Here is a 12,244-nt window from a genome sequence, read left to right as displayed (position 1 = left end):
TCCCTTTATCACCTGACTTAATTTTATAAGGCCATTCTCTCCTTATTTCCAACCTCATCACTCCTGTAATCACTACCACTGCTAGTTATTTCATATCCATTAAATCACCTTTCTTCTAATTTGCAGAGTCCACCAACTCTTAAAATTACTCTCTTGTATGCAAAATGTTAAAATAATTCTAATTCTATCCTTTAGTCAACTTGATACAAGAATAATTCTTCCAAAGACAAGATTACCACTTCGTAAGCACCTGTTCCTAAATGTTGATAAAGATCTGACATATTCCCAAATTATAACAGCTATTGTAAAATTACATATTTACTCAATGCATCCTTTAAAAAGTGTAATGAACTTAAAAATTAATTAGCTGACCTATAAAAATCTAACACTTCAAATTAATATGATCAAAAAACAAAGTATAATAGAATTGCTTTTTCTTAAATTCCTAATATAATGAATTTATTAAATTCATGACATAAACTGTCATAGTATGTTGAGAATCAGCTTCATACCTCAAAGTTGCAAAATGGGATTGCACTCCATTCTTAACTGTTAGAGAAGACAGAAACTTAAAATCCCTTCAAAATTATTCAAATAAAGATTACCTAGAAAGCTTTACCCTAGTACAGAAAGTAGTAAAACTAAAGCGCATTTGTGGGGTTGGAAATTTTTAGCAGCTGAACTTCTGCCCTGAACTTTCCCTTTTGTGATAAAAGCCACAAAATCAGACATTAACTGAGCACGCTGTCAGCCCTGTACTGTGATACACTGATCTTACCCCTCGTGTGCATGGACAGAAGAACGAGCAAGGAAATGTGAAGCTGCCAGTTTAGTTCTTCGAGCCAACCCATTGCAGCAGGAGAGCAGTAAATGTGACCTGCCTGTTTAAGCCTCCTGTTTCTTGCCTTTCCTTATTTCACTGAGAATCCTCTGCTGCCACTCTCGTCAGATCTTCCGCCAAGCCTGCCAGCAAGCCTGAGACAGGACCGTGAAAGACAAGCCTGTTACAAACTGGTTCTGTCACCACAGAGACTTCAACGGATCACCTCGTGGGGAGGACAACAAAGGGCGGTGAGGACCCCACGCCAGACTGTTTTCTTAAGAAAAGAGCCTAACCCAGCTGCCTACACGGGGTTCTCCCTTCACTGGCAACCCTGAAGTCCCCCAAATGTCTCAGGCAGCTATGAAGGGAATTCAAATCAAACCACACCCACACTTTGCTATCATGAAATAGCCTATTTTTTTGTCAAAGTGTTTTTTTTTTTCTTTTCTAAGAATTGTAACTGTTTGGGAAATGTAGGAAGATAAGGAGAAATAATTTTTTTCTTTGATAACATAACAGAAACAGTGCAGGACATCAAAGTGTCATGTTATGACAGGTTTCTCACACTCTATCAATATTTAAATAATGAGGTAAATGCCTTTGAACCAAGTGCACAGATGTGAAAGAAGAATCACATGTAAAAGGCAGCTTTAATGAATATTTCAAATTAGAATACTTCATTTAAACTAGGTACTAATCAATTATTTTTTTAATTGACTATGGTTTTAAGTTTTGTGTAGAGAAAAAGAAAATAAATGCTGTAAACCTAACCAACCTCAATATATGTATTAAAAAAACCACTGTAAGTTATTCAGTTTTTAGATTATTACTGTAATTGTATCTCCATGCAAACTATGGCTGTTTTTGAAAATTTTCATTTTCTATGATATTTAAGTGATTTTTCAACATTAAGTTTTTTTTTTTAAATCTATTTGCTTTCTTTTTCTCAGAGTACCATCAGTAATAGAGGATGGGCATGATATATAAATGAATTGTCAGTATGTGCCCAAACTACAAAGTCACCGTAGATATAAACAATAGTAGTTATTAAACCCCATAACTTTGCCTAATAAAGGATTTATGAGTATGGCATCAGAGACATAGTTCAATGATTAGATCTAAGAAATCACCATAATATGCTTGCCTAGCATATTAAGAATTATATTCTTGGGAAAGAAATCTCTGCTCTCTTCTTATTTTTAAGAGATTACTCTCCCACCCCACCCCCAACACACACACACCTCATATACACCTCATCCTGCACCTACCAGCACTTCTCCACTATGCATTTAAAGCTATTCTCTAGATGGAGTAGCCCAACAATTGCTTTGCATGATTTTACAAGTACTAGCATTAACCTAACACCCTCAATCCACACTTTCATGAGATGAAATTTTAGTCATATAGGGAAATCTTAGAATATCCTAAGTTTATAATAATGTACATATTTTGCATTTCATAGAAGCTATGCAACTTACCAGTCAGAAAAACGGAAGTTGGGGATGACGAAAAGAGGTAGTCTTTCACTAACATTTAACCATATTACTTTTAGCTAGGAAGGAAGGCTTGATTATGGTAAAATGAATAAGAATGATTAGGAGCAGAAGGTTAATATGTGGGAAACACAGATAAAAATCAATCAATAGAATCTGTTGTTCAAATCCTGTATTAGGCTCAGAGCCACATTCACAACATGGTTCCACTGCCAATTTGGAACCCGCCTTGAGCCTTGGGACAAGGAGTGAATGGCTGAAATGTGGGACAGCTCCCGCTGCCCAGATTTCCCCAATACAGGCATCCATAAATGGTTCAAAGGGTAAAGAGGGAATCTTTGCTCTCTCTCCAGAATCCAATTCAGTTCAAAACAATTCACATCAGCAACCATTTCTGAATTTGTACTAAACGCTAGGGGTAAGCACTTAAGAAGGGTACAATACCACTGTAAAAATAAAATAAATAAAATACCTCACATTATTATTTAACTCTTTAAGATGAAGTGTTCCCAAATAGAATAAAAATGGAAACAGAGTAAGAGATGGATTAGACTAGACCAAAAGAAGGGAAGGTAGATGCTGAAAGATGAGTTAAACTTAAGAGAGTGATAGAAGACTTGGGGAGGGTTAATATGTAAGAAATTACATGAGCAAGGCTTAGAGGCAGGAATATTTCATTTATGCAATAGCTTGAGAAGAAAAATCTTACTGGAGCAGAAAGCACATATTAGTAAGTGGTTGGAGATAACGCTAGATAGAGTGGAACCAGATTGTACAGGATTTTGAATGCAGGTTACAGGGTTTATATATTATATAAATAACAAAAGACCTTAAGTAACTCACTGGCTTGATAAATTAAAAAAAAAAAAAAAACAAGGTTTAGGATTTCAGCATATAGCATGAGTCTCTGAACCTCAACTTCCAACTATATGGGGAACAGTGAAAATTAGGTGAGAAGTGTGGGGAGAGGTTTTCAGTCAGTCAAGCTTTTTGGTAATTCAGATTTCCTTCTTTCATATAGCAATGCTAAGAAATTCAAGATATATATCTACTTATTTTCTACCTTTTGCATTTCTTATTTAATCTATGCTGGATGTCAAGAATGAAGGGGATGTTCTATAAAATGCAGAATCAGGCCCCAGACTACTGACTCAAATAATACATTAAAACTCCTATTATGTAGATCAGAAATCTGGCTTAGCAAAAAATCCAGATTTTCATATGGGAGGATTTAGCCTACTCATATTGATGGACATAATTTTATCCAAAGTGTATATTTTAATTTCCAAAATCCTACCAGATTAATCCTCTATCTAACCAGGTCAGTAATTTGTTTCATACCAGTTAAACCTTCAATTGTGGTTTTCTAACTGTAGAGATGATTGCAACTGGGAATACAATGCTGACAGTTGATTTCTATACTTGCTTGGGAAACAACGGACTTATTCAGCTTCTCTAGTGGTTTCAATTTTAATTAATTGCTTCTTTGCAATTAAATTGCAACTAAAAAATACCAAAAAGGAGAAAATGGTTTATTTTTTTATGTTTTTTCAGTTTCTACTAAGCATAGTCTACTTACACTTTATTTACACTCCAAATAAGACCTCAAAGAAAACTCTGAGAGATATGAAGAAAGGTATCAATTTGGAAATACACACCTGAGAAAAGACACAAAGAGAGAGAAAAAAAGGGAGCACTAAGAAGCACACCACCAGTATGAGTAGGATGTGTCACTGCTATATACCATCTGCAGAATTCTTAGTCTTGTACATTCCAGATTTACAGAGTCAGTGCTGTGTAGTAGAAAGAGCCTTCTTAGCACTATCTGTTTACCCTTGGCCAAATTACTTAAATTCCTTGTTCTATAATTTGTTCATTACCAAACATTAAAGATTGTTGTATGAGTCAAGCATGTAAAGAATATGAACTACTAAAATAGAGTGCCCAGAACATGGGAGGGCATAGAAAATGGTCAACAATTTACTGACAACTCTTACTTAACACTCTCTTGACTTACAACATGAAAATCTTTATCATTAATGTTATTTGATATAATAGGACACAATGCAACTTTTACAAAACTGTTCCTTTTGCAAATAATGTGATCATTGAAAGAAGCATACAAAATATGGCTTATGCTAAATCAAGGTTTAGAAAATTCATATTATACCTGCAAAGGTAAATATTTATTAAATAATTTGAGTTAATTCATTAAATAGTCATCTATTGGAACACGTATCCTGAATAGTTTTAAATTATGAGACTAATTCTTTAATTTCAACTTGTGATTTATTTTTACATAGAAATAACCCCCCAAATCTCCTGATTTTATGCATACGGATTTTTAAAAAATATTTCACAAACATTAACATGTTGCTCTATTTGGGAAATGTATCTAGTGAATAGAATATAAAAATGTTAAAAAGACACTATCTGCCTTCAGGAAAAAAAGCAGGTCTAATGGGTAAAGACAAACATTTAATCAAATAATGACAGTGCAATAAAGTAAGTGCCATACCAAAGAATGTGGAAAGTATAGTGGATAAGCAAAGATTACTTCTGACTTGAGGGGGTGGACTTGCCAGGGAGAGAAATTTGAACCAGGCCTTCAAAGATAAGTAGGAATTCACTAGGTGAAGAGAGGGCAAAGGAATCCTAAGTAAAGGGAACAGAGAGTACAGGCGTTTATGAGTATGAAAAAGAGCTGTGTGTCCAGGGAACTTGAGAGCTGGATATGCCTAGAGAGCAAGGAAATTAGGCTGGAAGAGTGGACTGGGAGAAGTTAGGAAGAACTTTGTATCTCTTAATTAGAAGCTTTGGTTTTATTCTAGAGACAGGGTAGGCGATGCCTTCATTTCCGGAGGTATTTGTACAGCTTATTTTACACTGTGTGAATTGACTGTAACCACCTTGTAATTGATCATATTTCCAAAGAAACTTTTAAAGTTTCAAAGGTGAAAGATATTTTCCTTTGCATCTTAGAAAATGTAACAATATCATTATTTTTAATGGAAACAATAAGGTTAGTGTTATTATCTTTATTACTTGACTATCCCTGCTAATAATACTTGGAACAAAATTTGTTTTTAATTAAATTTCTCTTTAAACACACAGGCACATAAAAACAACAGTTTTTCTGTATTCATATTAGAAAGCTATAGCATATTAGTTTCTTATCATGTCATAGAGTTTTGCACTAAAATATTTTTCAAATTTTTATACATGTGCCAAAAAAAGAAAAGTAAACTCAGAATTGTACTGGCTAATTCATTTTATTATTTTAATTTTTAGCTAAAGATAACATGCTGACATAAAAAGGTACTCCATTATGAGGAAAAAATAAACAGTAGAACTCAAGTGTACAAAAACAATTTTCCTGACTTTGGCGTTTATAAGCACCACAACTTTAGACGGCTTTCAGGCTGCCTCCTGCCTCCCACCTCATTCTGATATGCAGCATTCCACATCACTAGTCATTAACAACCCAAAGCTCCCTTCAGTTGTTCAGTGAAAGACCATCACATCATTCCAAATAAACAATCCCTTCCTCCCTTGAATGAGTGACACATTATTCTGAGCACGTCTTCTCCTTGCTTTCATTTCTCTGCCAAGGTCCCCCATGAGTGGGAAGGGGTAAAAAGAGAGAAAAATATCCCACAACTTGTCTATAGCATGTAGAGGATGATTTGTGTTCTTACTTACAGGGTATGACTGTCACTGTTGATCTGCTTTCAGGCCTAGATTACATGTGATAAGGGCTGACCTTCTTTAAGTATTCACACATTATGCACTCATGGAGAGCAGGCAGGACACAAAAGTCCTTCAGATGTTCTGGACATCAATCAAGTGCACAGCATGGAGCCTGCCAAACTTTTCTTCCATTTACTCAGAGAGAGGAAGGGAGAGTTGAACACAGATTTAATAAAGTTTAAAGATATGCCACAGTATATCTGGGGAGACCATTGTTATTAAAAGGGTGCTGTTTGAAAAAATTCTCTATAGTTACCACTAGCAACCAAAAAATTCACACATATGAGGAGACAACCAGATTTCATTGCGGCTTCAAATTCCAAAGCTTTTACTAAAAACCAGGTCTCAATGGCTTTAGCAGACTGCTACTTTTTCCTGAAACCTTTGTTTATTGAAGACATATTCCAAAGGCCAAACAGACAAATTTTCTTTTATTTCAACCGAACAGAAAAGATAACTTTTTGAAGTATTGATAAAAGTAGCAGAAGAAATAATTAGTTGCCAGATACTCTGAGCAAATTTGTAATATAAATTAAACACCAGACAATGGCATGAACCATTTTCACATAACCCAAATATTATCATTATTAACAGGCTAGAGCCCTAATATTATGGGGTAGCTATGACACATGTCCTTATACAGCCTTTCAGTATTGGTCTTTTATCATTTTCCCTCCCTATAATCATTAAAGGGATTTGAGGTAGGTTTTGAAAAGTAACAAATAAGCCTCAAACTATATTCTCCAAAAACACTGCAATACTGTGTACCCGGAGCACGTAATTGAATCACCAAACCCATCAGATCAAGATGCTTCATGAAATTTTAAGAGTGAATATTTTAAATCCATGAAAGTATCATTTGCCTAGAGATCAAAGAGTTCTTTTACAAGCTCATAGCATGCTATGAATATAGCAATTATATGCACAGACTGTGCACAAGATAAGAAAGCCCCACACACAAAAAGGTTAACCAATTCATAAGGCAACACAATGAACATTGAGTAGGAAAAGAATTAGAGGCAACTTATATGATTAAACTACCAAAGAAAATTAACTCAATGAGTTTGTTAAGATAAGCTCTATAATTAAAACAATACAAAACAAACTTACAGACTGCCCCCAGGGCTCGTAGGCCCTATAAATGCAGAGTTCTTACACAGCTGTTCAGTTTATCATTTGGGTTCAGTGTTACTCTACTAAAGGCTTAAAAGGTCAAACCTGCATCCTTAGAAACAAGGAACTGGGTGATACATAAAATATGAGGCTATTCTTTATGATAATCACTATAGTGCTATCCATCGCCTGGAAAATCTGATTCTCTAAAGTCAGAAAATAAAACTGCTAAGTTGTTTTGGCAGGAGGAAGCAATGAGCCCAGGAAAGATAAGTGTAATTTTTTCCAGACAGAATAGAAAACAATAATGATGATGATGATGATTGATGATGATAATGACAATATCTACCACTTGGGGAGCTTTTACTACATACAAGGCAATATGCTATGTGCTTAACATATATAACTCTATTTGATCTTCACTGCCTTCCTGTGCAGTGGGCAATATTCCCATCTTAGAGATGAGAATACTGCGCATGCTTGAGCCAGAGATACCTGGAAACCAGTTAAGGGTTGATAGGATTCAGACACCAGTACTTCACTAGCTAGGTATCCATAGGTTTTTGCACCACAAGACACAATCTGGTGCAGAAATAGTCTGTTCAGTAGACAGAAAGGACTCAGAGGCTCTTGGGCCCGGTGTGGCTCATACAGAGAACATGGATGCCAGAAATTCTGAGAGCTGGAGCGAAAATTCTAAATCTATAGATTCAGAGGAGAGTGACACCGAGCACTGGAAGCCACCAGCAGTACATTCAGGGGTCAGGGATTTTGGATCCAGTGAAAGATCTCACCTATGTGTATCATTTGTTCATTAAAAAAATAATTATCGAAATACATATAGTATCATTAATTTAAAATAGTGTTTTGCATTACTTCTCTTTAATTTTCCCACAGTCCTTCAATGCAGGTATTACTGACCACTTCTCACAACTAAGAAACTAAGGTGAATGAGGTGTCTTGGAATTGAGGAACTACTTTTTTGTCCATGAGCAGGCCTGTGCTTTAAGGGTACAGTGAGGCAGCACTGCAGACTGAGGAAAAAGGACAGATGAAGTCATCAGAACCATTTAATGTAGCCCTCCCCTCATCTGACAAATCAGAGTTTGACTTAACAAAGGAAACTGTTTTCTTCATGCCATAAGAAGGCAGTCTTAGAAGATCTACTTTGTTCCACTTATCAGGAATAGGTGAGAAAAGGCTTTGTTGCTGTTTATTTATTTAAATAACAACATACACACACTGTGTTGTAATTGTTAGCACTTCGGCTCCGGGACTCCTTAAAATTAAAGTTACACACTATGCAAAAATGAACAACCTGGGCTACTGACTTGAGTCACCAGAAGCTCTATTTTAGAGGGATTCAAAGGACATTCATTTCTCCATCAAATTAGTCCTAAATTGTCCCTGATTAGAAAATCAAAATCTCTAGTACCTGTTTGAATTCCATGCTAGCCATTTATAAAAAACTGAACAAAGAATTTCACATCAAAACTAGTTTCTTAAAGAGGATTTCATCCTAAAATCAATTCTACATGAAATCCATGTAAAAACAACTTGAACTGATAAATGCTAATATATAAACTAAAATTTTAAATTGAAACGATAATAATAACAAAATTATTTTTTATCTTGTATATTTCCTTGTACATCCCTTTGAATAAACTTTGGAAATAAGGAAGGTACACTTTTCAGTAATATAAAAGGAACACAAAAGGAGCTAAATTGTAGCTTTTATTTAAAACCTCGAAGAATCTATGTTTATTTTAACAAGGAAAGTTGTCTCTACACATGCCATATGAAGTCAGCTCCTAGAAAACCTGTTTTCCACTATTTGGAAAAATAGTTAAACACGCATAGAGGAATTACATAAGAAAAAGTTTCTTAAAGTAGAAAAGAAGACACTAGTAATAGAGAAAAAGTTCGCTTTTATTTAATATACACTAGCTTTTCCATGGAAAATCTCAACAGCAGTGTTGTTAAATGTCAGTATATGATTTACACATTTCCTAGTAGACTCAGTAGTCCTAGTTAATAGTACTGTCTTGGGTGGATGCGACAAGAAATAACAAAGATTACAGGAAGCTATTTTTTAAGTGACATTTAAAATCTATGTGCACATAAAAGCACTTTCAAATAAAAGGGAAGAAGTAATACTGCCATGGTTTTTTGATTTAGATTCATGACAACTGAAACCTTTTCTTCCCCTCTCCAAGCTGAAGTCAATTGTGTAAATTAAATTAGTTTCCTAATGACAGATGATTGATGTTAAAGGATGTCTGAAAACATGCTTCTCTCTTTAATAGGGATATATATATTTACAATTCCCTCATCTTACCTTCACCTGTCCCACATACAAAGCACAGCTGCTTAGTATTTTGATTTTTTTTTCTTTATGAGAAGTCAGAGTTCTTGATAACCTCATTAAAACTTTTCTAAAAGACTCCATACATAGAGGATTTTCAGAAGATTGAGGGTTGGTTTGAATGTTTAAGCAACTAGTTTGCAGAAGAAAGTAAACCGAAACCCCACATACAGACCTGATTGAATCATGTTACGGTACAGTGAAAACAGACTTTAGTCTGAATGTGTGAAACCCAAACATTGAGATGGAGATATTTTTTTTTCTCTGCCCTGCATAGAGCATTACAGCAAAAGCATAAGATACTTAATGTGTTTGAAATGATGAAACTAAATTGAATGAGCTTTAGTGATCATAATATCAGATAAAACCTATGATATATTGTGAAACAAAGACAATTCTGTACCATTCCAACAATAAGACATGAAATCATAATAGTGTTCTTGCCTTATATAAAAGCCTTAGTTACACAGGCATTTCTTTATATGACTGCCTTGTTCTACATTTCTTATTACGGTTTAGTCAGCGCTCTGTGTGGTTATGTCTGCTACTGCCAAACACCCAGGTGAAAAGTGAAAAATGTAGTCAAGCAGTGAGTTATCTTAAGGATTATGCCAAATGAAACATTCAAATTCAGCCTTAACTGAAATGAGTAAAATTTCTATTTATCCCGATGATTTAAGGCCCATTAAGATGGCCAAGTAATTTAAATTGTCACCATAATTTCCACTCTGAGGTCTCCCAAAAGTTTACAGTTGAAGTACTTCAAAGTCCTCGATGCATCTCATTAGCACCTCCAACAAAGGACGTGTGAAGGAAAAGAAAGTCAAAAGAATTGGCAGTTCTTTCAAAACATCTGTTTTTAGAAATGGATTTTCAATTTTTATATTAAAATGATAATCAGAAACTGACAGAACAGTATGTTTACTTCACTCAATGAATTTAGCCAAACAAACCAGAAAAACAAGCCAGAAATTACTCATCATAGTGTATCTCTGCCTCTTCAATAGAGGACTTTGACTCACATGTATTGGTTATAACATTATCTCTGTGTTGGTTTTCATATTACCTCATTCTGGAAGTTGTTATAAATAGAATAGGCTATGGAAACTAAAGCTTGGAGTCTTTCTGACTTGTGTAAGAAACTTTAATTTAACCTCATGTTGGGCTACAGAAAATATCAGACAGCTGTTAAACCGATAGTGGATGCTTGAAAAGTCTTTACCAAGCGCAGCTTACAAGGTTCTAGAAGGGCTGGCTTCCAATTACTTCCTTAGGCTCTTCTGGTATTTCCCCTATTCCTGTTTCTCAAATACAGCACACATACTCCAGATCAGAGCTTTGTATCTCCTGATTCCTAAATATTCTGCCCTTAGATATATCCTTAGCTTCCTCTATCACCTCCTTCAAGTCTCTGTTCCATTCTCACCTCAATGTAACCTACGCTATTGCTCTATGTACCACTACCACTATTCCCATCCCCGAACCCCCAATCTTCCTTACTCTGCTTAGTTTTTATTTTTTCCTTAGCACTTATCACCTTTTAACCACTATATAATATCCATATTTACTATGTTTGTTAATTGTCTGCCTCCCCTCACCCCAACCAGAACATAAGAGCCTTAAGGGGATCTTTGTCCATTTTGCTCACTTAAGTAACCCAAGCACTTGGAACAGTGTCTCTCTATAAGGTAAATGCTCAATAAATCTTTTTTTTTGAAACATATTTCCTATGTCAAGTCCTATGTCTCTCTTCCTAACATTCCTGATCCCTGATGCCACCAATTACTCTCATCCCAAATACTTTTTCTTTGTATGTCCCTACTTGCCCTGTGGGTATTACCCCCACCATTCTAATAAAATACTTCTTTCAAAGGTCAAGAAATCCATGGTTACTTATTCTTCACCCTTTTCATCTCTAAGCAACACTGGGTACTAAAACTATTTCCCTTCTTAAGAGCCCTCACTCATGTAAAAGTAAATTTAGCAAATGCAAATATACTAGGCACATAATAGAAACTCTCCCTTGGGTTTTCATGTCCAACCAAGTTTCTTCTTTTTCCAGTCACATAAATATAGGTGACCACAATTCTTTCCCAATGACTTCTTCTCTCAAATCCATTCTCTGAATTGTCAGGGCTTGGGCTAACATAACTTTAACTACCAGGCTAAATATTTTTCTGAACCGTCACCCTGTATTTCCAACTGCTACTGCATGTCCAAGCAATAATATTTATTCCACAGCAGTTCAAATTCTCTCTCTCCCAGTTGAGTGGATGTTGCCATTGTTTGCAGCCACCTAGTTTTAAGCCCTGTCCCCTTTCTTCACCTTGGACATTTTTCATTTGTTTGAAGCAGAGCTTTACCACTACAGAAGCTGAAAAGGTCAGATTTTCACTTTCTTAGCTTCTCCTGCTGCTAGGACATGAGGACATGACCAAAACCCCCCAAGTGAAACACACCTGTCCCAGACTTTACAGGAAGCTAACAAAAAAGGACCTCAGGACATTCATTCTGACCAGAGGGGGAATGGTGACCACTAAATTTACTTTCCAGAAGCAGGAGTAGCACCAGTTCTAGAGGCAGTATCCAGACCTTGTGTTGATGATATGAACAATGTGAAATTTGAAGTTTTTATGGCAACTTGTGATGACAATGATGTCCTCACAGGAAAAATCCTGGGATGAAATTATAACTATTGTT

At 35.5% G+C, this 12,244-nt stretch overlaps 1 protein-coding gene across 10 annotated transcripts in view; it reads right to left on the bottom strand.

Annotated features, from left to right (window-relative positions):
• The window catches only part of BMPR1B (bone morphogenetic protein receptor type 1B), a 427,170-nt gene that overhangs the window by 107,699 nt on the left and 307,227 nt on the right, over positions 1 to 12,244 (bottom strand). For 2 of the 10 annotated variants that reach the window (XM_037830289.1, XM_037830281.1), the window contains exon 1: positions 779 to 989. The exons of the other annotated variants lie outside the window; for them this stretch is intronic. Coding sequence is in view for 1 of the 2 variants with exons in the window: in XM_037830281.1 (XP_037686209.1) it covers positions 779 to 851 (73 nt within the window). In the remaining variant the exon portion in view is untranslated. Of the gene's footprint in view, positions 1 to 778; positions 990 to 12,244 lie in introns of those variants that run through there. 10 annotated transcript variants of the gene reach the window in all.

This window comes from Choloepus didactylus, chromosome 3, assembly GCF_015220235.1.
Source record: "Choloepus didactylus isolate mChoDid1 chromosome 3, mChoDid1.pri, whole genome shotgun sequence".
Classification (NCBI taxonomy): domain Eukaryota; kingdom Metazoa; phylum Chordata; class Mammalia; order Pilosa; family Megalonychidae; genus Choloepus; species Choloepus didactylus.
The sequence above is the reverse complement of the archived record's forward strand: the minus strand, read 5'-3'. Positions and strand labels throughout refer to the sequence as shown.